Source organism: Cladosporium halotolerans, assembly GCF_011745625.1.
Source record: "Cladosporium halotolerans strain TM138-S3 chromosome Unknown Sca12, whole genome shotgun sequence".
Lineage (NCBI taxonomy): Eukaryota > Fungi > Ascomycota > Dothideomycetes > Cladosporiales > Cladosporiaceae > Cladosporium > Cladosporium halotolerans.
In genome coordinates, this window is record NW_027191463.1 from 396,007 (window position 1) to 421,166 (window position 25,160).

At 57.3% G+C, this 25,160-nt stretch overlaps 8 protein-coding genes across 8 annotated transcripts; 4 read left to right on the forward strand and 4 right to left on the reverse strand.

Moving 5' to 3' along the window:
• Nucleotides 1-235: 235 nt before the first annotated feature.
• Nucleotides 236-1,120, forward strand: WHR41_04132 (uncharacterized protein; the record flags this gene model as incomplete). Its single annotated transcript, XM_069372738.1, has 1 exon — nt 236-1,120. One exon carries the CDS (start codon nt 236-238, stop codon nt 1,118-1,120), a length of 885 nt encoding a protein of 294 aa, XP_069229992.1.
• Nucleotides 1,121-1,255: 135 nt separating this feature from the next.
• WHR41_04133 (uncharacterized protein) lies at nt 1,256-3,382 on the reverse strand (the record flags this gene model as incomplete). Its single annotated transcript, XM_069372739.1, has 1 exon — nt 1,256-3,382. The coding sequence occupies one exon, from the start codon at nt 3,380-3,382 to the stop codon at nt 1,256-1,258; it is 2,127 nt and encodes a 708-aa protein (XP_069229993.1).
• A 1,323-nt stretch (nt 3,383-4,705) lies between these two features.
• On the reverse strand, nt 4,706-7,906 carry WHR41_04134 (uncharacterized protein; the record flags this gene model as incomplete). The annotated part of the gene is made up of 1 exon (XM_069372740.1): nt 4,706-7,906. One exon carries the CDS (start codon nt 7,904-7,906, stop codon nt 4,706-4,708), a length of 3,201 nt encoding a protein of 1,066 aa, XP_069229998.1.
• A 473-nt stretch (nt 7,907-8,379) lies between these two features.
• On the reverse strand, nt 8,380-10,626 carry WHR41_04135 (uncharacterized protein; the record flags this gene model as incomplete). Its single annotated transcript, XM_069372741.1, has 1 exon — nt 8,380-10,626. The coding sequence occupies one exon, from the start codon at nt 10,624-10,626 to the stop codon at nt 8,380-8,382; it is 2,247 nt and encodes a 748-aa protein (XP_069229999.1).
• Nucleotides 10,627-13,238: 2,612 nt separating this feature from the next.
• On the forward strand, nt 13,239-18,139 carry WHR41_04136 (uncharacterized protein). Its single transcript, XM_069372742.1, has 2 exons — nt 13,239-13,657; nt 13,756-18,139. Exons 1-2 carry the CDS (start codon nt 13,640-13,642, stop codon nt 17,017-17,019), a joined length of 3,282 nt encoding a protein of 1,093 aa, XP_069229996.1. The 5' UTR covers nt 13,239-13,639; the 3' UTR covers nt 17,020-18,139.
• A 159-nt stretch (nt 18,140-18,298) lies between these two features.
• On the forward strand, nt 18,299-19,787 carry ckb-2 (Casein kinase II subunit beta-2). The gene is made up of 3 exons (XM_069372743.1): nt 18,299-18,553; nt 18,912-19,157; nt 19,211-19,787. Exons 1-3 carry the CDS (start codon nt 18,428-18,430, stop codon nt 19,694-19,696), a joined length of 858 nt encoding a protein of 285 aa, XP_069229997.1. The 5' UTR covers nt 18,299-18,427; the 3' UTR covers nt 19,697-19,787.
• Nucleotides 19,788-20,444: 657 nt separating this feature from the next.
• WHR41_04138 (uncharacterized protein) lies at nt 20,445-23,065 on the reverse strand. Its single transcript, XM_069372744.1, has 4 exons — nt 22,762-23,065; nt 22,621-22,690; nt 21,132-22,533; nt 20,445-21,077 (listed from the first exon to the last, which is right to left on the reverse strand). Exons 2-4 carry the CDS (start codon nt 22,627-22,629, stop codon nt 20,983-20,985), a joined length of 1,506 nt encoding a protein of 501 aa, XP_069229990.1. The 5' UTR covers nt 22,630-22,690; nt 22,762-23,065; the 3' UTR covers nt 20,445-20,982.
• Nucleotides 23,066-23,386: 321 nt separating this feature from the next.
• WHR41_04139 (mitochondrial 54S ribosomal protein uL2m) lies at nt 23,387-25,096 on the forward strand. The gene is made up of 2 exons (XM_069372745.1): nt 23,387-24,668; nt 24,730-25,096. Exons 1-2 carry the CDS (start codon nt 23,658-23,660, stop codon nt 24,826-24,828), a joined length of 1,110 nt encoding a protein of 369 aa, XP_069229991.1. The 5' UTR covers nt 23,387-23,657; the 3' UTR covers nt 24,829-25,096.
• The last annotated feature ends 64 nt before the right edge of the window (nt 25,097-25,160 follow it).

A 25,160-nucleotide genomic window follows, 5' to 3' on the forward strand; every position in this document is an offset into this window, starting at 1 on the left:
TATGTCGTGGTTCGGTCGTGTATTGTAATGCGACAGGCGACAAGTGCTGGCGGTCGAAGCCGAAGGAAGGGTCGCAAAGCGAACGCGGGTGCTGAAGCTCATGAACGCGTGCTCCTGGTCGCGCTCGCTTGGCGGGGCAATGCGTTCACTTCATTAAATTGCGGCTTTCGCCTTCACCTCCGAATAACGTGAATTCTGCGACAGTCGGCGCGACAGCGTTCGAGGTACGGCCAGGATGTCTGAATATTGGAAGTCCACGCCCTCGTACTGGTGCAAGTTCTGCGAGATCTACGTTCGCGACACGCCCGTCGAGCGCAAAAACCATGAGTCCACTGGCAAGCACCAAAACAACATTCAGCGCTCGCTGCGGGATCTGCACAAAAAGAAGGAGCGCGAAGAAAGAGATCAGCAGCGTGCGAAAGATGAGGTCGCCCGACTCAATGGCTTGGTAGGTGGCAAAGATGCGTCCAAATCAGGCTCCAAGCCCAGCATATCAGGTCTACAGAATCTTGGAGAAACGTCTGCCCCGGAACCCTCAAAAGCGAGCCTAGCAGCGCAGAGAAAAGCGCATGCAGAGCAATTGGTTGCGATGGGAGTGACCCTGCCGGAGGAGCTTAAACGTGAAATCACTGGCGTTGGAGACTGGCAAACAGTCTCATCCACTGTAGTGGAATCAAGCCAACCCCGTACCCTCGCGGAAATCAAAAAAGAGGAAGAGAAGGGGGCGAGTGCCCCTGGAGCTTTGAGCAAAGGTGTACACAAAAGGAAAGCAGAAGACGAGGAGGATGCTAGGGACGAGGAGGCGGCGCCGAAGAAGAAAGTTTGGGGAAGCAGTTTCAAGAGCTATCCTGGTGCACAGGAAGAAGACAACGACGAGGATCTGGATGCTCTGCTTAGTGGCGTAGGCAAGAAGGTGTCGGGCCCGAATACAGCATCAACGACCGAAAACTCGAAAGATGAAGCATCAGTGAAGGCGGAGCCAGATTTGACAATCAAATCAGAAGTTTCAGCATCAGCTACAAATACAGATGAAGGAGATGCCAAGCTAGAGGAGAGCGCAGAGAGTGCTATAACCGCACCTCCACCGGTCATGTTCAAGAAACGCAAGTCAAAGAAATGAGGTGATGAGGTGGTGCGAATATTTTTGATTTCAGACGCCGGAATACGACTTGATCGCAGCGCTCGATTGAAAGGCGTTCTATCTTGCGATACTACTCGTACATCATGGTCGAGATTGCGAAATGCATGCAGTATCTCACTGCTCTCCTGCGGCAAGGAAGTCCCAAGCGAAATCGTCAAAGCCATTTTGTCTTGCAAAAGTTCCTTTCGGATCAAAACAAGCCTTTCGCCGGCGCTGAACGCTACTGCCTTTGACCAGCTTTTCTTGAACCGCAAGCATGTTCCTCAGAGTCGACAACACTGCAGATCCGTTCTCAAAGCCAAGAAGGATCGAGCAACGTACTGCGACGGCAGTCAGCCACCTGCGAGCCTCCTCCTCTTCGCGCTCGTTCGCCAGGTGTGCGGCATCGTCATCCACCTCTTTGATCTTCGCTCTTCTTGCAGCGGCTGCAGCAACCAGCACAATCCAGAACAAAACGCCAGAGAGGCCGACATGAGCCCAGCATGTGTCAAGGTCTGTGTATCTCAACACGCGCGCGATCTGGACGAACGCAGCTGGTCTGCTCTTACCAGATGGGTGTGTGCTTCTGACTTGCGTATCACAGCACGACTGTGAAAACGGAGTTCTCTGTTTCAGTATACTCGCATATACCTTTGCAGCCAGGTGAATTGCCTCCACCATCCGGTCCTCCCGAGTTTGGTGGCTCGTCTTGCGTTTCAGTTCAATGTTGAGTATCTGCTCTGCAAAGTGCTCTGTCATTCCTGAGCTCGACACCGTGCTTGCTCGGAAAGCGCAAGTCAAGTCCCATACTTTGATGAGGAGCTTGAGGGTTTCCGAGTCCAAGGTTTGAAGGCTGTTGGGATGGACGTAGCCCTCTCCATGGTATATTGGCGACTCTAGAAACGCTGTGCCCTTTGTCGTTTTGAAATTTGCTTGGCTTCGACTGTAGAGCAGATACATCTCTCCCGCGGGCTTTTCCTGCAACACAGCATTGGCGAGCATCGTGACGGTCAGCGTCCTCGCCAGATGACCCTGCACGCCAAGCTCGTCCAATCCACCGCGCATAGCAACCATCCGGTCTAGTCCCTGCTGGTGGGCCTCCAGGGCGGTCAAATGGCACCCAATCATTTCACTGTTGAGTACATTCATGACTGCTATGATCGTTCCATCACTAGTCGCCTGCTTCGGGTCATCCAGGCTTGCATTGATCATCGCGTAGACCTCGTTCTTTACAGCCAGTTGTTCAGATATTGCGCCTAGTCTCCTGGTTTTCATCCCATCGGATCCAAACACAAGTCGCCGCATTGCCTCGTCGTGCGCCGTAGAGATGCATATGGTGCTCAAGAACGAATGCTTCGCTTGGAGCAGTGTCGGCAGCCAGGCCTGAGCCATTATTTTTGAGCGCAGTCTCCTAGCGCAGTCGTACTTCAGTTTCTCCAAGTCGACAGATGGGATTGCAATCTGAAGCCACGAATGGTACGGGGCGACTTTGAATCCCACGAGCTCGAAGGGACTTGGAGAGCTTGGTGCATTTGTTTTGTCCGCAAATGCCTTGCTGTAGTGCTCGTTTTCCTCGGGGACTGCGTGAGAGCCAGGAACAAATGCCAGATCAGCGAACGGCTCAGACGGAGCTTGTGATGTCGTCCTCGAAAAGCTGGCCCACTGCGTGTCACATTCAGGGTCGCCATGGAAGGAGCCCGCCGTGCCATCACACATGCTCTGCGGCGTCAAGTGACCCATGTCGAAAATTTGACTCGGTACGGCGGGATTCTGTGACTTTGGCGGCACTGGTTTAGAATCAGACTTGACACGCCTTCGCTTTCCTCCCTGGACAGATTTGGCAGCCCTGGCGTCTCGCTCAACGGGATTCTTGCGTCCTTCCTTGCGGAGGTAGTCGTGCATCACGTGCTTCCGGATTTTTTGCATCTCGGATCTGTCCACGAGCTTGTTGGGATTCATCGTGACACAGAAGCGGAAAGGTTCCTGATCAGGTTCTGAGGCAAGTGATGCCCGAATGTCTCGTGTATCGTTACCTTTCGGAGCCGTCCATGGACCATTGACACCTGAGATCTGTTTGTACTGATCTTGCTCCGAAACCGGCCTTTGGAAGGGCTGTTGGTGTGGTAGTATGGGGCCGATCGCCATCCCTTGGTTATGCAGAATTGAATCGCGGCGTTTGCGGTCTGTCTCTGTCGGCCGCGCGAGATTGTACCCAGAGACCTGTGGATATGGCTGGAAGTAGCTCTGGAGACGGCCAGACATGTTCGCATCAAGAAACGGGGGCGCCATCGCCGGGCTTGCAACGTCCATAAACGTCCAAGACTTGGCCGGCAAAGGCTCCTGGATCTCTCGGCGACAGATGTTGCGGTCGTAAGACGTGACTGCTCCACTTTCCCGCAGCCGTGACGAGCTTCAGACCGTAGTTCGAAGTCGAAGCTGAAGGTGGCGTCGATTTGGCGCCGACTACGAGGTCTTGGAGGATCTCGCCCCTCGTAAATAACTTCGCTTTGCAAAGGCACGCTTGGAAAACCGCTCGCTACGATTGAGATGAGTCAGGAAGGCAATCAAGTGGACGAGAGCGTTTGTAATAGACCGTCGTGAACAAAGAGTCGACATCAAGGACGTTCTGCAAGGGTGGCTAAAGTGGTTTAAGTCCAATCCGGAATCTCAGGCCATCGCCTATTGCGCCACCAGGCCGCAAGACAGCTGACCGACAGCAGCATACCGCGAACACTGCAGCTCAACTTCATCTTCCCTAGCAAGTCCGATAAAGTAGCGGTAGAGGCACTCAGCTGCGGTGAAAGAGGCAGCAGACTGCGCCCCAGCAAAGGCACCTCGTCCACGCCTTCTGTAGACACGCGCCCAATGCTCAGCCCTGCCGGCCTCGAGGCTGCATGAGCACAGCTTCTATGAAGCCCGGAGGTATTTACGCTGCGCCTGGCGGCCCGGGGCCACACCGATCTTTGCGGTACACAGGGCTGGTGCTGTACGCGAGAGCTGAGGTTGGCGGGGCGGTGGGTGGGAAGCAGCACTAAGGCCTCTAGACAGGGGTCTGCAGCTGGAGGCTGAGCACTCGTGCGCATTGGTTATCTCGATTGCATGCATGACGGAGTTTTAGAGTTCGCTGGATCAACGAACGAGCGAGAGATAGGATTTGGAAGCTGATTAATAATGATGTGTAGAGCGCTGCCCTATTTTGTGAGTATATGTTATGCTCGCGTCTCATAATTGGAGAACGCGAAGCAACGCGAAACAACCCGAGAGGTGTGGTCGTTCCACGCATGATGCACAGATGCATTTCGCTAAGAGTTCTAGACCGGTGAGTGTTTCGGAGCCGACGGGGTTTGCAGGCACTTCCAGCGATGATCCCGGGTACAAGCTCAGGTACCTTGTTGTGCAAGCAATATGACAAGGCCTCATATGCTTCCTGCCCCTGACGTTCATATGCACCACCGTCGAGGCGATGCTGCTTTTTATTGCCGCTTCGATTCCTTTACCGGCACCGTGATCTGCGTGCGCGTACGAAGACCCCAGTGGCAAGGGAGCCCTGGCGCTTTCCGATATATCGGATTGAGACGAACGTCTTCACCGGTATGCAAGCGAAAAGTAGTCGCCCGGCATCGTACTCCCCTTCGGCCTCCCGTTGCCCACTGGCGAAAGGTCACCGTTCGCGTTTCCATTCCCGTTCCCGTTCCCATTCACTATCCCACCACCCAACAAATCAGCCTCCGCCAACGCAGCCCTCAGCGTATCGCCCGACGCATCAATTCCAACCAAAAACCTCGCGAGCTCTCTGCACAAATCCCACTCCTGCGCCTGCGCAGCCAAGCGGAGCAGCCGCGCGAACTCGTGAACCTGGAAAGACTCGGACTCGAACGCGTGGAGGACGAGCAAATAGCCCGCGGCGGTCTTGAGTTTACCCTGCGCGAGGGACTGCTCGAAGAAGGTGATGACGGGCGGCAGGTTGTTGAAAAGCGTTTGCCAGCTGCGGAGCTCGGTCTTGCGCGTGCAGTTGACCACGACGTCGAGGTAGGAGGTGAAGGAGGAGAGGAAAGAGACGGTTGCCGGGAGGAGGGCGGTTTCGGGCGGGGAGGGTGGGTTGTCGACTTCTTCGTCGAGGACGTCGTGGAGGAGGACTTCTAGTGCGTGGGCGAAGTAGGGTAGGCCTTGGTATGAGCTGGCGAGATGGAGGGCGGCGGGCGAGTTGTATTCCGCGAGGTGGTGGCGGAGAATTTGGTTGATGAAAAGCTGTATGCGTGGTTGGTGCCGGAAGAACGAGAAGTTCACGTCGCGTCGTTGAATCAGTTCTGAGTCCAGACCGTGAATAATGCCTTTGCCGACCATGGCAGACAAAGGATAGAAATCCAACGGTATGCTAATCGAAGGCGGCAGATCTCGCCCTAGCTCTGCTGGAGCACAAGCGATTACGTCTTGTACATCAGACCAGACCTGCATGCCTTTGCCATCGAAGTACCAAAGAGAGTCTCGAAGACTGTGTCCCAGAGGCTGGTCCAAAGAGAGGCCATTTGGTGTGGCCGTTCCAGGGCTGGTCCGTGTTAAAGCAGCGACGGTAGCCGGATGATCGCGCATGAGCTGGAAATACTCTACGTTTTGAGCGATCACACGCATGTCATATTTCAGCTCTCCATGATCATTTGTGGAAGGTTGCAGCAGAACCAGCTTCCCATCAACAAGAAATAAGACTGATGCTGTTGCAACATCCTGAGAGGGGTCTCCATGCTCAAGTTGCTCTTCAGGCAACAACCAGCTGATGGCTCTAACTCGGGGAGGTGCTCTGATGATGCCATGAAACCCAATCTGCCCAACTTGCACAAGGCGGAAAGACGAGCCGGTAGATGCAATGATGTAATGTAGGAGTATGTTGTCGTATGTGTAGACCAACAACGAATCCGAGCCGGACACTGTCGCAGAAATTGCTGGTGCTGATAGCTCTTCGGTGTGGAGGATCTGCGAGTATCCGAGGGGTTTGTCGCGCGAATATAATCGCACCTGATACTTTCCATTGGCTTCAACGCAAGCGACCAGAATGTGCTGATACCAGCACATGCCGCCTCGAACCACGAACTCAGACTCATTGGCCGGGTCGTCAAATGTCTTCCATCTTCCACTGGCAATACTGTAGTGGGCGAGGCCTCGCCTGCCTGCCACTGCAACGTACTTGCCATCTGCTGACACGACTGCGCTCTTGATCGGCCACTGATTGACCAGATATACTGAAGGGATCTGTACACTCTGCCAAAGATTCGTATCAGACGGCAGTGCTGTCAGATCCGTCACCTCGTGCCCGCAATACACAATGATGCTCGAGCTAGAGACGAGCAATCCCCTAGCGACGTTTGCTGGCGAATAGCAAGTCGATACCGCACCTCTGGCCATCTCGAGTGTCCAGACGCTCGTGCCTAATGAGTCTAGGAGAGCGAGCTCACTCCCACCCCCAATCCAGAAGGAGTCTCTGACGCCATGAAGCCAGCCTTCGCTCGTTGCACCAGAGTACTGTCGGTCTGTCCCGAAGGAGCTTGCACCAGGTTTTCCGTAGATGCTCCAGGTTGCCCAGCCTTTTTCATATCCAGCGAAGAGGCAATATCCATCTGGGCTGTAACTTAGAGTGGTAAGCATGCCAGAGGTACCAGAAGAGATAGGTAGCGAAAGCTTGTGAGACAGAGGAATATTGCCGACATAGTCCTTGACAGCATAAACATCCACACCCCCATCCTTACGCCCAACCGCAATCAACGAAAACCTCGCGTTGATCGCCGCCTTGACAGCGAAATCCTTCTCCGAAGCAGGCTCCCTGAAACAGAACCCACGGAACGTCGTCGTGGCATTCGCATCCCCGTTCTGCTGCGCCGCGCCCGTTCTTCGCTGCACCGCATACGCCTTCCCATCGCTCGTCAACCACGTCGCCAGATTCATCGGCCGGTCAAACACCATCTCGACCACATTGCTCTTCTCATCCATCCACTCCATCTTGCTCAGCACCTCCGTGCTCGTCTGCGGCCGATTCCCCTCCGCCACCCAGCGAATGCACTGCACAGCCGCAGGCTTCGCCGTCGCAACCATCAACTCGTCATCCAGCGCAAGCGCAGTATTGATCCCCGCATCAATGCGAATCACCATCCGAAATCGCAGATTAACCTCCTTGATGCCATCCCCCTCGCCAACAGGGACGTGCACGGCAGCCGAGTCCCGCCTCCTAAACGCATTGTACCCATCTTCGCTCCCGTGTCGGCCGTGCTTGCTCGCGCTCGCCAGCTGCGTCGTGTACACGCGCGCGTTCGGGTCCGTCGACAGCGAGTACGTGATCAGGTAGCCCTGCGCGGTCTGCACGACGATAATGAGCCCGTCGGGCCGCAGTAGCAGCGCCGTGCTGGGGCCGTAGGCTTTCATCGATTGCGGCGAGCGCACGACGCTCGCGAGCGCGACGGCGGGCTTGGTCTGCCAGATTGTGAGGCGGGAGCGCGTGAGGGTCGCGAAGACGGAGCCGCCGCGCGTGACTTTCGCGGCGAGGATGGCCTCGTCATTTCCGGACGACGCAACCTCCCGTCCAGTTTCAGAGGCTGCCTCTAAGCTCGATTTATCATCTTCGGAAACTGTTCTTGAGTCCGCGCTCAAGCTGTCCGATACCACCTCAGAAGTGGCCTTGCTGCTGTCCGCCTCCTCTCCTGTTCTCGATCCCTCGCTCCCATCGTGTGATTGCGTCGGCAGTTCGGCGCTCTTGTGTTTTTCGAGTGCGTATGCTTTCGGCGGGCCGATGGGCCAATACATGGCCGGATGTCTATAGCGCGGGCCTCCGGGAGTCCAGTAATGTCATTGTCGCAGATGCTGAGGGCGCGGGCAAGAGCGTGAGGCTCGTGCGAGTTGCCAGCAGATTCAAAAGGTGTGTGGAGCGATAGCGGGTGGTGGATTTTTGTATACGGTATTGTTCAACCGCAAGGGTGAGGGAGAGCTGTGACGTCTTGAGGTGTGGTTGCTGCGTGAGGGTCCAGGGCTGGCGCGGCGCAGCGCGCGCGTGGCTCTCGGCTTGGGACGATTGCTGGTCGATGAGATGAAGATGTTCGGGGATGATTGGGAATACACGAAGAATGACATGAACTAATTGATGTAATAGGCGTAGTCTCGTCATTAAAACTACGTAATCACCTCACTGTGATTTGGGAGGCTCGATGTCTGATCAAGGCACGGCATACAATTCGTTTCATCGATCCATCTATCTACAACCTCTATCCCACTGCACGCCTTTAGTGAGCAGCAGCAACACCAGCCTCATTAGCCTGCGCCGTAATCCTCTTCTTGTAATCCTTGACGGTGCCTCCAAAATGCTCCACAGTCCCATTATCGCAAACCCACAAGCTCGTACACACCGCCTGCAGCATCGTAACATCGTGACTGACCATCAGAATACCGCCCTGGAACTGCTGCAGCGCGACCGCCAGCGCATCCATAGCCTCGATATCGAGATGGTTAGACGGCTCATCAAGCACCAAAATATGAGGGTTCTGCAAGCTCAGGCAGGCGAATGCGACACGCGATTTCTGGCCTCCGGACAGCAGGCCCAACTTCTGCAGGCCCGTCATGCCCGTGATGCCGAAGGCGCCGAGGTGCCGGCGGTACTCCTCGTCGGACTTGCCCGGGTAGTTGGCGGCCATGAAGCCGACGGCGGAGTTGTTCATGTCGAGGGCATCGACGTGGTGCTGGGCGAAGAAGCCGATGCGCAGGCGCGGGTTCTGCGAGATGAGGCCGCCGGTGGGCGTCAGCTGGCCGATGAGGAGCTTGAGGGCTGTGGTTTTGCCCGCGCCGTTGGGGCCGACGATGCCGATTCGCGAGTCGAGCTGCACGGAGAGGTCGACGTTGCGGAGCAGGGGCTTGTCTTTCGTGTAGCCGAATGAGACGTTGTCCATTTGAATGATGGGAGGGGAGAGTTTTTCCACTTCTGGGAACTTGAAGTGTACTGAGTATGCGGCCTCCGGAGGTTCGAGGACCGGCATCTTCTCCAGCTTCTTGATGCGCGATTGCGCTTCTGATGACTTGGCGGCGTTGTATCTGTACTTGTCGATGAAAGCCTGCAAGTGGGCGCGGACGGCCATCGAGTTGTCGTACTCGCGCTTGGCGGTCTTCCGTCTCTCCTCCTTCGTTGCGTAGAAGGACTCGAAGTTGGCACCCTTGTAGTAGTCCAAACGCTCGGAGTGCTGGTGAATGATGTCGGTAGCGACCTCGTTGAGGAAGGCTCTGTCGTGAGAAACAACGAGGACTGTGCTGGGGTATGTTTGCAGATAATTGGAAAGGAAAGTGATGGAGGGGACGTCCAACATGTTCGAAGGCTCGTCGAGAAGTAGAAGATCAGGCTCGCAGAAAAGAGCACGAGCAAGGGCCAGTCGCATACGCCAACCACCAGAGAAAGTCTTCGTGGCGAACTTCTGCCTCTCGTGAGAGAAACCAAGACCAGCCAGAATACCAGCAGCGCGAGACTCGGCCTTGTCGGACTCCATCTCGGCGAGCTTGGCCTGGATGTCGCTGAGCGTGGTATCAAGACCATCTCTCTGCTTGTCCAGCTTCTCAGCATCGCCTGATGTGTCTGCCATCTGCGAGCGTTGAGCTTCAAGCTCATTAAGCTCCTCAGTGATCTTGGTCTGCTCCTTGAGCAGGTGTTTCCGCCAAACATCAGCATCAAGCACGGCCTGAATGGCAGGAGTGTCATCTCCCATGATTTCTTGCTCGACGTGAAGGATGGAAATGTGAGTAGGAATCGCCACTTCACGCTTACTGAGTGCTCTAAGCAACGTAGACTTGCCGATACCGTTCTGACCGACCAGACCGTAGCGGCGTCCGTACGCCAGGGTGAGGTTGGTGTCTGTCGTAATACGTTTGCCGGCGATGGAGATGTCGATGTTGTCGACCTTGATGTCTTTGCTCTTGCTCTGAGCATCGGCGCCCATCTGCAGGGGGTTGACAGCCATGAAGAACTCCTCGTACGACTGCTGCTCATCAGGCACATCGAGCAATCTCGAGGCCTCATACTCGACGGTCTTGAAAGTCTTCTTGTCTTGCTTGGCACGAAGCTTGCGCTCGGCTTTCTCGAGCTTCTTCTTGTCTACACGAGACTCGACCTTACGGGTGTTCGCAGACTCCAAGTCGACAGTAGTGCCGGACAGGCCCATGGTCGCGGAGGCGCTCTTCTGCGAGTTGATGTGGATGGTCTGCTCCAGCCTCTTGGCCGAGGGCGCCTGCTGGCGGCGCTCGCCGTCAATGCCGTTCTGGTCATTGAGGCGAGAGACGAACTTCTCAACCAGGTTCTGGACAGTCACCTCGTTCTCGCCAGAGAGATCGCCCGAGGCTGATATGAGCAGCTGAGTGATGGCCGCGGCCGCGTCCGCCAGGGGATCGCTCTCCGCGCTAAACTGGCGGGCGGCATGGTTGAGGTAACCCGCCGCGTACTCTGCCACCACAGGGTCGCAGTGCTTGATGGTCGCTTCGATCTCAGACTGCATGATGGGCAACTCGCGGTGTCCTGGCCCGAGGGTCCGAGAGTGCTCGGGAAGCTTTGTATCCTAATGTGGCGTTTCGGTGATTTTTCGAGGGCGGTAGCCGTCAGCGCCGGACCGTCCTTACAGTATGCGGAGGCTGCCTGCGGTCCTGCGGAGTGTTCCAGAAGGATCGGTGTGGTCCCTTGCTCGGTTGGCACAATGCGCGACGTTGTGTATTGATTTCGAGACCGTGGTGCAGTGCCACAGCCCTCGACGCCGCGTGCCGGGCTTCTCGAAAACTTGAGCGGTCGTCGGGAGCATCCGCGCCATCGACTGGAGGGGAATTTACAGTGACATGCCCAATGAGAATCCCGTCCCAAGAAGTCACTGTCACATTGTCATATTCTCCGAGCGAAGTATATTTTCTTTTGACTTTGTAATATACTCTTCAGGTACGTTTTGCTCAATTCTAGAATAATCGCGACCTAACCTTGCTTTCAACGACACCTTGTTCTCGCGTATTTTGAAAACGCGCACATGTCAAAGCTGCGTCAGACCCCGCCACCTTCGAGTCTGAGAATGTCTCACTTCTGCAGCCAAGAGGGCGTTCGGCGGCGGTGTCAGTTGAGCGTTGAGGGCAACGGATGGAACGGTTGTTCATTGGAAGAGTGGGGCATGATGTCTTCAATCCAATACTTCGTTTATCATCCTCGTGTGGACGTGGCTTTGTGCGAGCGGCTTCACGTGATAGCGGGCCGTCTGACGGAGACCCAAGAACGAGCGACTGCGCCATGCCCTTCTGGGCTCCCTCGCAGCGGCGTTTCCCACGTTTGTGGAAGCATCGGAAACGCATGGTGGGGAAGGCCCGCGGACTTCACTCCAGTTTGTTGACGCTGCAGGCAGATCGTCGCAGGCGTGTCGGGCGAGCATGCCGGCACCGGCGAGGCGGCCGTTCTCAATGGCAAGCTAGCAGGCTGAGTGCATGGCCGGTGAGCGATCTAGCAACGGCGGAGCACCGTTTGCCCGTCCATGACCGCTGGAGGATCGCTCGTCGCGTCGACGCCTCACGGCTGACAAGAGTGCGACTTCCCAAGATAGTAAGCGGCGCTATGCCCAACAAGTGAGCTCCAGCGGATCGTCCGAAGGTCGCATCTCCACCCCTCATGGCGCACGCAGCGCCGCCCGAATCCAAACCATGATCCCGGAGCGGGCCTGGCTGGGGTGCGACGACATGCGATTGTCTTGCGCGGCGGGCGTGGGACCCGCGCGCTCGCCCGTGACACGCAAACATCCCTTGCGGCCGGCCATGCCCATCTCGGCTCTTCGCTGGCGGGCAGGCAGGCAAATATAACCCACCGCCTGATTGTGTGCAACGCGGCGGGCGCCATGAGGACATGGCCCGGCAGGTCTGAAACGGCTATGCGTGATCGCGGATCACGCTGCAGCGCGATCTCCCACGCTCAGCCCCGTAACCGGTTTTCGAGGACCCGGGCGTGGGCCGTTGCCGCATGCGGGCCAAGGCGCGAATGGGTGGGCGGGAGGGCGGTTCGTCATGGCTGATCGACCACGCGAGGGAGCCACTATGATTTGCATTGGTCGAATTACGGGCGGCGGGCGGCGGTTGGTCTGCGCGCGCGCAGCAGCAGGCGTCGCTTCAGAGCCGCATGGGGATCGCCTATAGGTGGCCGCGTTAACGCAAATCGCGGGCAGGGTTGCGTGCAGGGGACCTGCGGCAGGGTGACAGGTCGCAGCAACCCGCGGCTGAGGCGACCTGGTGGTGCATTGGTGACGGCGGGACTCGGACGCGCCTCTGGCCGGGATGGCCATGTCAACAGACGGCGCGCTGCAAGGCCGCCTGCAGCCATGAGTGGCCGGGCGGGTGTTTGGGCTACAGCACTGCGCGGAGCAGCTGCAATAGGGCGAAAGGCAAATGGCGGGCGCCGGCACGGGCAGTGGAGGGCGCTCACGAGGAGCACTCGCAAGCGGGCACGGCAGACGAGGGGATCCATGGATGGAGCATGACGGGCGCCGCGCAAAAGGGAAGCGTGCAGAGGCGAGGGCAGCAGGGAGCGGGCGTCGTGCGTGTGCTTGTGCAGCGCGCAGCCGTGACACGGCAGGGCTGGCGGCGTACAGAGGCAGAGGGGCATCCTGGTGGTGGTGATTAGGCAGCTACAGTAGGGATGTGTGTGTGCTGGGTATGCTGGGTATGCTGGTGCTTGCGCTGCGCAGCGCCCGCCGGCAGCAGGTGAGGTCGCTGAGGCGCGGGCGGTTGTTGACACGGCGAGCGACATGGCGGGCCTGCGACGCACTGCTATGGGGGATGGCGGCGGCGAGGCCCATGCGGGCAGGCCGCCGCATTCTTGTGCTTGACGCTCCCAATTGCGCCTGTGCCTGGTCCTCCGGCGTGGGCGAGCGCCCGCGCGGACCCAGACGACCCAGACGTGCCAGGCTCGCAACTGTGGGCGGGCGCCGCCCTAGCCAAACCTTCTAAGATACCCTCGTCAAACCTACAGCAACGCCTTTCGGAGCGTCCAGCGCTGGCACTGCTCCTCCTGCTCGCCTGTTCGCCGTACCTCATGCTGCCCGGAGCAGCGCCTCGCCTCCCTCCGCCGCCTTGCCTTGCCGCGTCCTGCGCGCTGCCAGATTGCCGCCCGCTAGGCCCTCACTACCTAACCTAACACTCCCTGCACTCCATCCTCCAGCTCGCCCTAGCCCCAGCTGTCCGCTCGCACGTCCTGCTGTTGCGTGCCTTGCTCCAGCTGCCCCAGTGCTCGCCCGACTGCTTGCTGCTCTCGGCTGCCCACCGCGCACTCGGTCCCATCCCGTGGCGCTTGTGTTCCCCAGCGACTCCTCCCCCCGAAGGACCACTCTATGTGTTCTTGGTAGCCGCGGGACCTGCAGGCCCAGAGACAACGCGCGCCTTGGTCGGGTCAGGCCCACAATGCGCAGGGCAAACGGGCTCGCTGTCGCTTGACGAGCTCTCACACCCAACGGACCTGCTGTCTGCCTGTGAATCGGCGTAAGGACGAGCCGGAGAATGCGCACAGTCTCAACAGTGAGTCCTACCTACCCTCCTCCCCTGCCAATGCCTGCTGCTCGCGCCCTCCCCTGCTTCTACACGCGCTGTACCAGTCCTCGTACTGACCCGGCCAGCTCTGTGCATCTGGCGCCGGCATTGGTGTCTCTGTCCTTGGTCTTTCCCTCGCCGCCGACGATAACGAACACTCGCCCTCGGACAGCAGCCAGCACGCCTCACGAACACACATCCCCGCCCGCGAAATGAGTGCCACGGCTACGGCAACCTACGCCGTGCCCATTGCGGACCACTTCGCCTTCTCCTTCTCCCCACCCGATCGATTCGCTGCCCGCCCGTCAGCACACCTCGGCCGCTCCCGCTCCGACAATGTGTCGAACCTTGTGAAGAGTAGCATGAACAAGTCGAGAGGGGCCACGGTCATGGCCGACGATGTGCTGGTCCGGCCGGAGGGCAGCGAGAGCTCGCGGGCCAGCACACCGAATACCCAGCCTCAAACGTGGCTCCGACGCTTGTCGAGCAGTGTATCAAAGTCTCGCGATTCAAGCAGCACAACCACATCGCGTCCAGCTTCCGCTGTCGTTTCACATTCCAATGGCTCCTGGACTTTCTCACACTCCGGATCAACAACGCCCATGTTGCCGGGCAGCCAATCCGTCTCCCAGCCCAGGAACAGGCTCGTCAAAAGGTCGTCCTCGGTACGCAGCGTCAACACCTCATCATACCAAAGCGCCGGGACGCGTTTGCCGATGCCTACTTTCAGGAGGCCTGCGACAAGTCACCAGAGATCTGCGACTCTTCAGGAACCTCTTTCTCCGGCCTTGGTTTCTCCTGCCATTCCCGGGAGTGAGTTCTCTACAGATACACGTGACCCGTCATGGCGACATTATTTCACGCCGAAGATTGCACGAGCCGCAGATTTCCCTTCACGCAGGCCTTCAGTAAGTGGGATCCCGAATCCGATCAAGCGCATTTACCCTGATCGCAAATACAAGCCTACACTCGTGTCTGCCCAACAACCCATTAGACAGGGCGATGTAGAAGCGGATGACGAGCTAAGTACAGACGACGATAGCAAGGCAAGTGCAACTGCGACAAGCGCGACGTCTTCACCAATACTTTCCAACAACGCCCAAGCCGAGGGGGCTTTTTCCTCGAGGCGGTCCTTCTCCTTCAGCAACCTCTTGTCCAACGGACCTTCTCCGCTGTCACGAGGCTCATCCAGGAGCAGAAGCCAGACAACAAATGACAAGTTGTCTCGCAGCACGAGTCTAAGAATCGGTTCGGCTCCGCGAAGTTCAATGGGCACTAGTGTCAGTTCGTCTCGCAAAACGACCGAGCGTCTATCCAAGCGCCGCAATGTCTCTAACGCTGAGCCGTTATCTCATTCCAACTCCGACACCACGCAAGGCAGCGACGCGAATCCTCCACGCGAGATTCAGTTGCACCTGGGTGACGACGTCCTCGACACGTCAGGACAATTCCGCGACGCAGCTTCTACTAACAATTCATCCCATGGTTCGCAGCAAGGTCTCACAGAGCAGCGTCGCATGCCCTCGACAAGGCATGCGTCAGGCGCAAGCCGCCCTTCGAGGCACTCCGCTGGTACATCTGAGATCGTTTCGACCCTGGGCTCTGACGCCGAGACCCAATCTGTAGGAGACACGAGCACGGACTACCAGAGCGACGCCTTTGACTCATTCCCTACGAGAACGACGACCACGACAAGGAGCAGCTCTGGCAAGAGAGGCCCGCCGATAGAGACGATCTTCGACGAAAGCCCTCCGACATTCTCCTCGGGACGAAGTACTAAGCTTCGTGACTTCCTGAACACTGGAGGATTCCCTGAAAGTGATTCCAGCGACGGCTACAGATACAGCACGATAGAAGAAGAGGAGAGTATCGCGACACCAAAGCGATCGTTGGGGAACAAGAACCAGACGCCTTCTCCGTCCGCACGGTTCGGCGGTCACAATGTCTTCAGCTCGTCGCCTCCCGTCATGCGAGAGATGCCGCATCCAGATGATATCGACTGGGACGCGCCAGAGGAACCTGCGTCATCGCCTCCAAACATAGGTCACGATGTCTCAGAGTCACCACGCGGACAGCACTACCTTGTAGAACGTAGCCTGTCTCTACGGCTGGCACCCCCTGCTAGATCGCAACAATCTCTGTCCACAGTCTCGACACCCCGACGAAACGGCGCTGATCGAGCCACGATCTTCGATTGGGCCGAGGTACAACCCAGCCCGAATCACAGCAACTCGCCACCCCGTCCGAAGACCGTACACGGGAAGAAGGACCCGGAGAACAGGGGAAGCAGGCACAGCGGCCGCCGCATGCCCAGTGGTATGCACGCTCGCAGTCATAGCGTCCCTGTCGTGCCAGACCTGGACGGCAAGCGATCTTCGGCTGTTGCGAACAAATTCGGAACGTGGGGAGTTGGCAGTAAGGGCGTCACCGAGGACTGGAACGAGGATTTCGATTTCGAGGAACCCTTGCCTGAGCTGCCTTCTCCGTTCGTCGACGACAAGAGGGTCGACAGCGGGCACGCCATGCTCATTCCCAAGGCCATTCAGGAGCAGCAACAGAACGTCGTCGCTAATATTGGACTGTTGCGTGAATGGGGCCTCCTTATCGAAGAATTGAAGGATCTGCGCATCCGTGCTGCCGCTCTCGGCATGCTCGCTGGACCACACGCGGAAGCCTGGAGCGAGGTGGATGCAATGATCGATCTAGCCGACCAAGAATCCCACGAAAGCACCCTAGAACCGCGCCGCTCTCCGCCCTCCTCGCCAGGCTTCGACGACAGCGCCTTCGACGAGCCCACCCGCGAAGCCGTCCAAAGCGCCCGCGCTCGAGCCCGCTCAATCCGCACCCCCCAACCCATCCTGACCCTTGGCGAAGACCACGCGGACGTCACCGACGAGCCCCGTACCCCCGTCCGTCCCTCGACCGGCCGCCCCAGGAAAGACTCCGAGGCTGTCGCCCGCTCTGTCATCGAAGCTTTGCAGCGCAAACGCACCGTCTCCGACCCGACCTCCGCGCAGACCGAAAAGCCGGCCAAGAAGGTCCCCTTCGACACCGCCACGCTCCGCCACATCGTGCCCTACGTCAACGGCGTCAAGCGCAAGATCAAAGAGGCTCTGCGTGAGGCTGAGGGCTTGTATACTAGCCCTCGCCGCCCGGTCGCGTCTGAGGACGAAGACGACGACGACGACGATGATTTTGACTTTGGCCACGACGAGCCCTCGTTCCGCAGCATTTTCACGGACCCGCGCTCGGAGCAGAATACGCCAGAGAGAAGCCAGTATGCCAGGCGCCAGATTGCCATTACGGATAATGACGAGGCGGACGCCGGAGGTTTCAGCCCTTTTGGATGAATGAGGAGAGAAACTTAGAGAGTGATAGGCTCTAACGAATCGGCACGGCATTGCACGATATCACAACTATCTGCGCGGCCGCCAAAAGCGCCGCGCACGATTAGAAAACACGAATCTTACACGCTTCTCAAGACGTTACGATCACCCACATCGCCATGGCGCCATCACAGCCACGAAGCTATTCTGAGGAAGAAAAAGCAAGCCAGACTAAAACAAAACGCCAGCAGATGAGGTCGGAAACAAGAGATTTCGCCGATCGCGACAGAGAAGGAAAGTTCCGGATTCACTTCCCTCCGTCTGTACGAGTAGGCGTTCTCCGGCACACCAAAAGGGGCCTCCCAACAGCCTTCCACTTTCAAACGGACGCCAGCACACACAACGGGTTCTCTGTTCTTTTCTCCTTCTCCTTGGGCACAAAATTGACACCACTACGTTTCAAAAAGTTGGGAACACAAAAGGGGATTGTTGGCTTGCTGTTTCTTCCGGCACAGGACACGCGCCGGCCCTGTTTTGTTCTTTTTTCTTGTCCCTTTCTTTCTTTCTTTTTCCCTTGCAGTTTGTTCAGATATACGAAGACCGAGACCGAGATCGAGACGAAGAAGTCCCAGAACCGAGAATGGAAAGTGTGGAGGGAGGGAGAGGGAGGGATGGTTTAATGTCTCAGCCACTGCTTCCCAGAGTTCACATCGAAGGAACAGGAGAGTGAAGCGGAGCGCCCTTCCCTCCATCCCTCCCTCTCATTCTCTGAAGCGAGAGAACAGGAGTTCACGTACGGTAATGAAAGGTTGGACTCGGCTTTGGGGAAGGGGTATTCATCATCAAAGAGCAACGCATTACGGATGGGTGTGATTGGGGCAGGGAAGGGAAGGGAAGGGATCATTTCACAGGGATAGGCACAGGCACAGTACGGTTCAGACGAGCGAACGAGCGAAAACACTGGGTACCTTACCTTTTATTAGGCTGCATTGTGGCATCGGAGTATGAGTATGAAGTATGGAGTATGCATGCATTGATTGGGATGAGATGAGAATTGAATGTTGAGTGTCTGAGAGGTCCTTGGTGGGATTTCATTATATTTCGAAGCTTTTCCAGTTCTTTTTGAACGGTTCCTACTGCAGAACGCTCGTCCGTCCATCAGTGAATACGCGTAGGTGGAGGTACTTGAACACATACCTAGGTTGTGAAAGCTTCCAGCCCAGCCCAGCCAGCCAGCCCAAAACGCCAAGCCCCGCCCCGAAAACGCGGGCTCCAGCCAGCCAACCAGCCAGCTGCGCTTCCCGATTCGCGGCTCGTGACTGCACCTCTTTGCCCTCAGCCCTGTACAAAAACCAGAACAAACCACCTCCCAGAGGAAAACACAGCTGGACCGAATTGGGAATCTGGACCTGGAGCTTGGCTAGCACGGTTTATGCGCGAGCCCAACGGCCACACAGCACCCAGTATCGAATCTCTGGAAGCGTTTACGCGGACCTGGACCATGGAGGATTTCGCGTCCGACACGGATAGTGACTATACGAGTTATTGGAGGGATTGGGTGAGTTTTGGGTATTTTCTTTTGGGGTTGCTGGAGGTTGTGAGCGGTTTTTGGGGGTTAGAGGGGTGGCGGGTGAGGGTTTTTCTGGATCGTCTGATGGGCGGGATAGTGGGGTGAGAGGGGAGGGTGGTGGATGAGGGAGATGATTTCAGACGTTCGAGGTCCGTTTTGAACGGAGGGGTTCGTTTTTGGAGGCTCGCGCTGGGAGGATTCTTCTCATGAAGACGGAACGGAGAGTCGCCATCTTCAAAGCACTGAGCTTTCTGGCTTCATTCCTGGTTTAGAGATTGGAGCTTCTTGAACTGCCGCTGAACCACTTTTTCGCTGATCTTAGCACGCTGACTGTCATTTTTTCTAGTTCATTGCGGCACGTGGCAACGAGTACTTCTGCGAAATCGACGAAGACTACCTCACGGACCGATTCAACCTGACTGGCCTGAACACAGAAGTACAATATTACCAATATGCCCTCGACCTCGTCACAGACGTTTTCGACATGGAGGTCGACGACGACATGCGGGAACAAATCGAGAAGAGCGCACGCCATCTGTACGGACTCGTGCACGCACGATACGTAGTAACGACTAGGGGTCTGGCAAAGATGGTAAATCCTCTTCTCCACCCATCAGATCTCCCTCAGAAGCTAACTAAATTTAGATGGAAAAATTCAAACAAGGCGTCTTCGGCAAATGCCCGCGCGTGATCTGCGAGTCGCAGCACCTGCTCCCCATGGGCCAGCACGACATCCCCAACGTCTCCAACGTCAAGCTCTACTGCGCGCGCTGCGAGGACATCTACAACCCGAAGTCCTCGCGGCACAACTCCATCGACGGCGCCTACTTCGGCACCTCCTTCCACAACATCCTCTTCCAGGTGTACCCCGCGCTCGCGCCCGTCAAGACGCAGCGCCGCTACGAGCCGCGCATCTATGGCTTCCGCGTGCACGCCAGCGCCGCGCTGATGCGCTGGCAGGAGGAGCGCCGCGAGGAAATGAAGGAGCGGCTGAAGGCGAGGGGCCTGGAGACGGGGTTCGAGGATGAGGATGAGGGCGAAGAGGAGCTGGAGAGCGAGGAGCTCGAGGAGGGGAACGGGCAGGATGGGATTGATGATATGTTTGAGGGGAGGATGCAGGCTGTGCAGTGAGGCGGGTGAGGACTGCGGCTGGCCGAGCTTGTTTCTTACGATTACCAATGGTTACTGCTCATGAATTCTTACTACTTTTCTGATATCGTGATGATTTTGACTCTAGCTCATTGAGCATCAACTGAAGGCGTTAAAAGAACGCATTTGCCTTGCATATGTGATGACGGACCCTCCACCACAACACACGACCACCCACCTCTCTCCCATCAAGCGCTTCTGTCCAAGCAAATCGCGGCACCACCTACAAAGTATCCATGAAACCAGGAGACAGACCCTCGACCGCAAACCCGAGAACAGAACCAAACCGAAACATCAATTCCCAAGACGATTCCACCCCTCACCAGACATCTCACCCGTCAGACCCCACCCGGCAATCGCGATCTCACCTGGGCTATTCCCCGGAACCCGAAACAAGTCTCCACCAGCGGTGACGAAAGCAAGACCTCTGGACGCCTTACAGGCGACCGAACCTGTCGAGCTCTACGACACAAGAGATCCCCTGAACACAAGCGTGGGAGAGCATTCAAAGCATGCGGTGGGCAAACATCACATCACTGCATGAGGAACCACGAGAAACGAAAGTGGAAAAATCCCAGAAGGATTAATTAATGCCATGCAAATTTTCCATTTCCGCCTTCCTGTCCTTGCCCTCATCGAGAAGACGAAGCTAAGCTATTCCCATCCCGTGCCGGTCCCGCTCTGAGCGGGTGGAGCAGCATCCAACAGCACGAGAACCAAAGCCAGGCTCGATGAGGGCAAAGGGGGCATGTGTTTAAAATGCAGCTAATAGAAACAACCAAAAAACGCCGTCGCAGAAATCCGTGGATTCTCGCCATGAAAACGCCCCAGAAAAGCCAAACCAGAACCAAGAAGCCCATCCCGAGCCGTGCGCCGGATGGTGAAAATCAGGAATAGTAAAGGGGGTGGTTATTGTACGCATGCGCTCAGCGAGAAACCATTGATGTTGTGTGTTTCGGGGAATTGTTGGTTGAAGGGTGAAGCTCTATTCCAATCGTGTTGTTTTGCTTTGATTCTTTTTCTGCTGTTCATTTCATAGGAAGAGCAAGCTTTCACTTTGGGGTGCCTGCTCTGCTTCCTTGATGCTCCCGTCAAAGAGCTTGTTTGGAATTTGTAGTGCCGAGGCTGACCGCACGAGTAGGGTCTGTCAGCGGCATGCCGAAGCCCAGCGAGCGGCGGACATTCGTGTCAGGCTCGCCGGTGGGACCGATTTGCTCGCGGTGTTCTGAAACTCCCAGATGTTTAGCCACGGCCCATCAGTGGTATGATTATGAGCGAGGAGTCTTGCCGCCCGGAGTTTCTGAAACGTTCTCGAGGTACTTGGACGCGTTCTTCTTGGCCCATTGGCGAAGAATGATGGAGGCTGGATGATGTTAGCAATGTAGTTTAGATGGTTGGGAGAATCCATTTATCTTACCCTTCAAGAACTTCTTGCTGGCATACTTGCGGAAGAAGGCCTCGTGGACGACGGGGCCGTGAAGGTAGTCGACCATGAGCTTGAAGACCGGCTGGATGTCCTGCTCAGTGTAGCCAGCATAGTGGGCGAGAGTGGCATCCCACTCGCCACGCTCCAGCACAGCACGGGCAAGGTACATGGCAGCGGCGGCGACGTGACTGGGCGGGTATTGCAGGAAGCGGTGGTCGAGGCAGCCAATCTCGAGAAGGTATTTGCCGAGAGTACGGGTCTGGATGTCGTAGTTGTCGGCCTTGGAGATGCGACGAAGGAAGTTCATGGGGTTGGGGTACGACAGGTCGTAGTCCAGAGCACCAAGGACGAAACGCTCAGCCTGGAGGATCTCGGCCTCAGTGAAGCCATCGTCGGCGACGTGCTTGAAGTTCTGGACGTGGACGTGGGGCGAGAGGACTTCCTCATACTTCGAAGCAATGAACATGGCAGTGACACCGACAAGCTGAAGGCGGTCGAGCTGGACAACCTTGCACGACAGGAAGCGATCGATGATGTTCACTGCCAGGAAAAGGGTCTCAGGCAGCAGCCTAAAGCGCGTGTGAACCTCCAGCAGCCAGTCGACGAGGATGCCACGCATCTTCCATTCGAGTTCATCTTGGCTGTCCATGTAGTCCGGGTTGGGCAGGGTGGCGATCTCAAGCTTCTTCATATAGTCGAAGATTTCGTGCACGTACTCAGCAACCATGAGCGGGTCATCAAGATCCTCGGAGTCGAGGTCCTTAGCTTCTTTAGAGAGTTCCTCCAAGGTCTTGTGGTCGAACTCATCCTCGAGGGCATCAAGAGCGAGTTCATCCGAAGCCAGCAGAGTCTTGGAACGGGCCTTCTCAGCGACGAGGCCATCCTTGGTCGGGGGTACATTCTCGGAGGCCTCCTCCTCAATGTTGGGAATGGGGGCAGGCTTTGTAGCAGACGTGTTGCGCTTCTTCGGGACAGGGTTGCCGACCCCAGCTCCGCTGGCAGGCCTCTTCTTGAGATCCGAGGAAGCATTGTTGGTCTTTGATCCGAGAGCAGTACGCGTCGAGGTGGTGTTGGTACGCGACGCGGGCTTCTGCACACCAGTAGGCTTGGCGACCTTTGATGCCAACGTGTTTTTACCCAGCCCACCCTTCTTCGCATCTGCGGCCTCTGAAGGTTCGTTCTTCGCGACATTGCTGACGTCTCCCAGGGCAGCGCGCTTCCGGGCAGCCGGCGCGCCATTAGCAGGTGCAGTAGTCGTACGCTTGGTAGTCAATGCCTTCTTGGGCGGGTCACCAACTGAGGTCTCCAGGGCGGCAGCTTTGGCACGCGTTACGCGTGTGGTTCCGACGTTCTCGGCGTTTTCATCAGTGACAGCCCGTCGGGCAACTCTCGCCTATGAACATGTCAGTACACGCCGACGACAGTGAGCTCACGCGACGAGAATGTGCAACGTGACACTTTAGGGCACTTGAAAACATACGGGAGGCATTGTGTGTGTGGATGGCTCGCGTTAGATGCGATGCCGGTGGTATATGGGGGTGTGTTTTTGTCTGGTGAAAGCTCGGATCAGCTGTGTTTTGACGGGCGATAACACGCCATTGGCGGGCCCTTCGCGACTCACTGAAGCTGGCGGAGTGATGGACAGCGGTCTAGATGCTGAAGCGAGCCCGGCTCGAGGTGATTTGGAGGGTTTTGGCGTGGTGAAGAGGCGATATCAACATCAGCAAACACGTGCTGCGGCTGCTCGCGAGGGATGCCGGAGGGAAGATGCGGCGCGTAAGAATCGCAGGCCGTGCGAACGAGGAGGCGACGGAGTATTAGAGGTCGTGACGGGACCTGTGGTGGGCGTGGGTGGAGGGCGGGGCGGTCCTGTGGATGTTGTGGTTTGTATGGGAGCTGGCTGGCGTTTTGACAAGAGGTAGCAGGCTTGGCAAGCGCGCTCGCGTCTCGCCAGCCGGGGTGACGTTGTTGCTCAGCAAAACACCGGACGGGAGGCGGCCGGCAACCGTGCGACGCGGGCTGGCGCGTCGAGCCGCAGCCGCGCAGGGAGGCTCTCGCGCAATAATGCCAGAGGCTGGGAAACGGCCGCGAGCGCGCCCTCGCCGCTGAGACGTGCATGCGAGATTGCGCGCGAGCGGGTGCTGTGTTTGACGGGTCTACATGTACCTGAGGCTGCAACAACCCCAACAGCTGCTGCACCTGCTGTGCGCCGACGCGACGGCGTCAGACAGCGTCTCCTACTGCCCGCGCCCGTCGCACCACCGCGGCCGCCTGCGTGCCTGACGGAAAATAGAGTTCGCTTCTCGTTGCAGGGGCAACTCGCGTGCTCCCGTGACTGCAGCCTGAGGCATCAAGGCCCAGCTGCCCGATGCGGTAGGTCGGCCGCGGACATTTTGAAGACCTCCCCGTAGAGATACCACGCATTAGCGGGACGGTGTCGGGAGAGTCCCTACGTATCCGCATCCGCCCTCCGTCTCCAACTCGCGAGGTCGCCAGATCCTCGCACACTCCGCGACCATGCTGCAACCCCGGATACGACCCGTCTGCAACTCCTACCGCAGCCTCTTCTCCTCCGTGACCCGCAGACATGTCTCCCGCCAGGAACAGCCTCTCAAGGCCAGCACCGCGACGAAGGACGCCACCGTCACATCCACGACCTCCACTGCTCCCACGCGCAGGACTGGAGCCCTCCAGCTTCAAACTTACACCCCCAGGACTCCCGGTGTGCGCCATTTGAAGCGCCCGATCAACGACCATCTCTGGAAAGGCAAGCCGTATGCCAAGCTCACATTCGCAAAGGTCGGCCATGGCAAGGGTGGCCGCAACAACACTGGCCGTGTTGTCATGAGGCACAGGGGTGGTGGCGCCAGGCGAAGAATCAGGACGGTCGACTTCAAGCGCAACGAGCCGGGCAAACACATGGTTGAGCGCATCGAGTACGACCCCAATCGCTCGGCTCATTTGGCGTTGGTGGAGAATCTGAAGACGAAGAGGAAGAGCTACATCATTGCTGCCGAGGGCATGCGCGCTGGCGACACAATCGAGTCTTTCCGTGCTGGTATTCCTCAGTCGCTGCTGGCGAGCATGGGTGGTGTCGTGGATCCTGGTATGCTGGCCGCCAAGACCGCTTTCCGTGGCAACTGCTTGCCGATGAAGATGGTTCCCATGGGTACTCAGGTATACTGCGTTGGCAGCACGACAAACAAGGGGGCGGTCTTCTGCCGTAGCGCAGGCACGCACGCCACCGTCATCGCGAAGAACGACGTCGGAGGCAAGGTCAGAGACGTGACCGTAAGATTGCAGAGTGGTGAAGTGCGCAGGGTCAGCGCCGAGGCTTGCGCCACAGTCGGTGTGGCCAGCAACCCTCACTGGCAGTTCAGACAGCTCGGTAAAGCTGGTCGCAGCAGGCATCTCAACATCCGACCGACCGTTCGTGGTGTGGCCATGAACGCTGCAGACCACGCACACGGTGGTGGTAGAGGTAAGAGCAAGGGTAACGTGCACCCTGTCTCCATCTGGGGAACACCGGTATGTCTTGACGCTTCTTCCCGCACTGCCATGGGCGATATGCTAATCATCTGGAATGCAGGCCAAGGGCGGTTACAAGACACGCTCGAAGCGCAACCCGAACAAGCACGTTGTTCAGGAGAGACCTCGCAACCAGGGCAAGCGCAGGAGCACCAACTAAGCACGAACCATGCTGGCCTCTTTCTTACTCTCTGTACATCACGCATTCACCAAACGATGTGTATTACCAAGATATACCTAAATGTACAAATATACTCTCAATTTCACGATCGACCTTTCGGCGATTGAATCAAGGCAGGGTCTCAAGGGCGGATTCCTGTCATGTCTTCCATGGCGCTCACGGCATTGAATGGCGTGATGAAATCACAGTCATCAAACATGTCTGACGACCTTCAGGAGCAATTCTCAACTGCTATGCATGAACCCGTCCCGATGCAGTGCCAATGTTCTCGTTTATTATCGTGCCTTGAAGCTTGTTTCGCAATCGGCCGG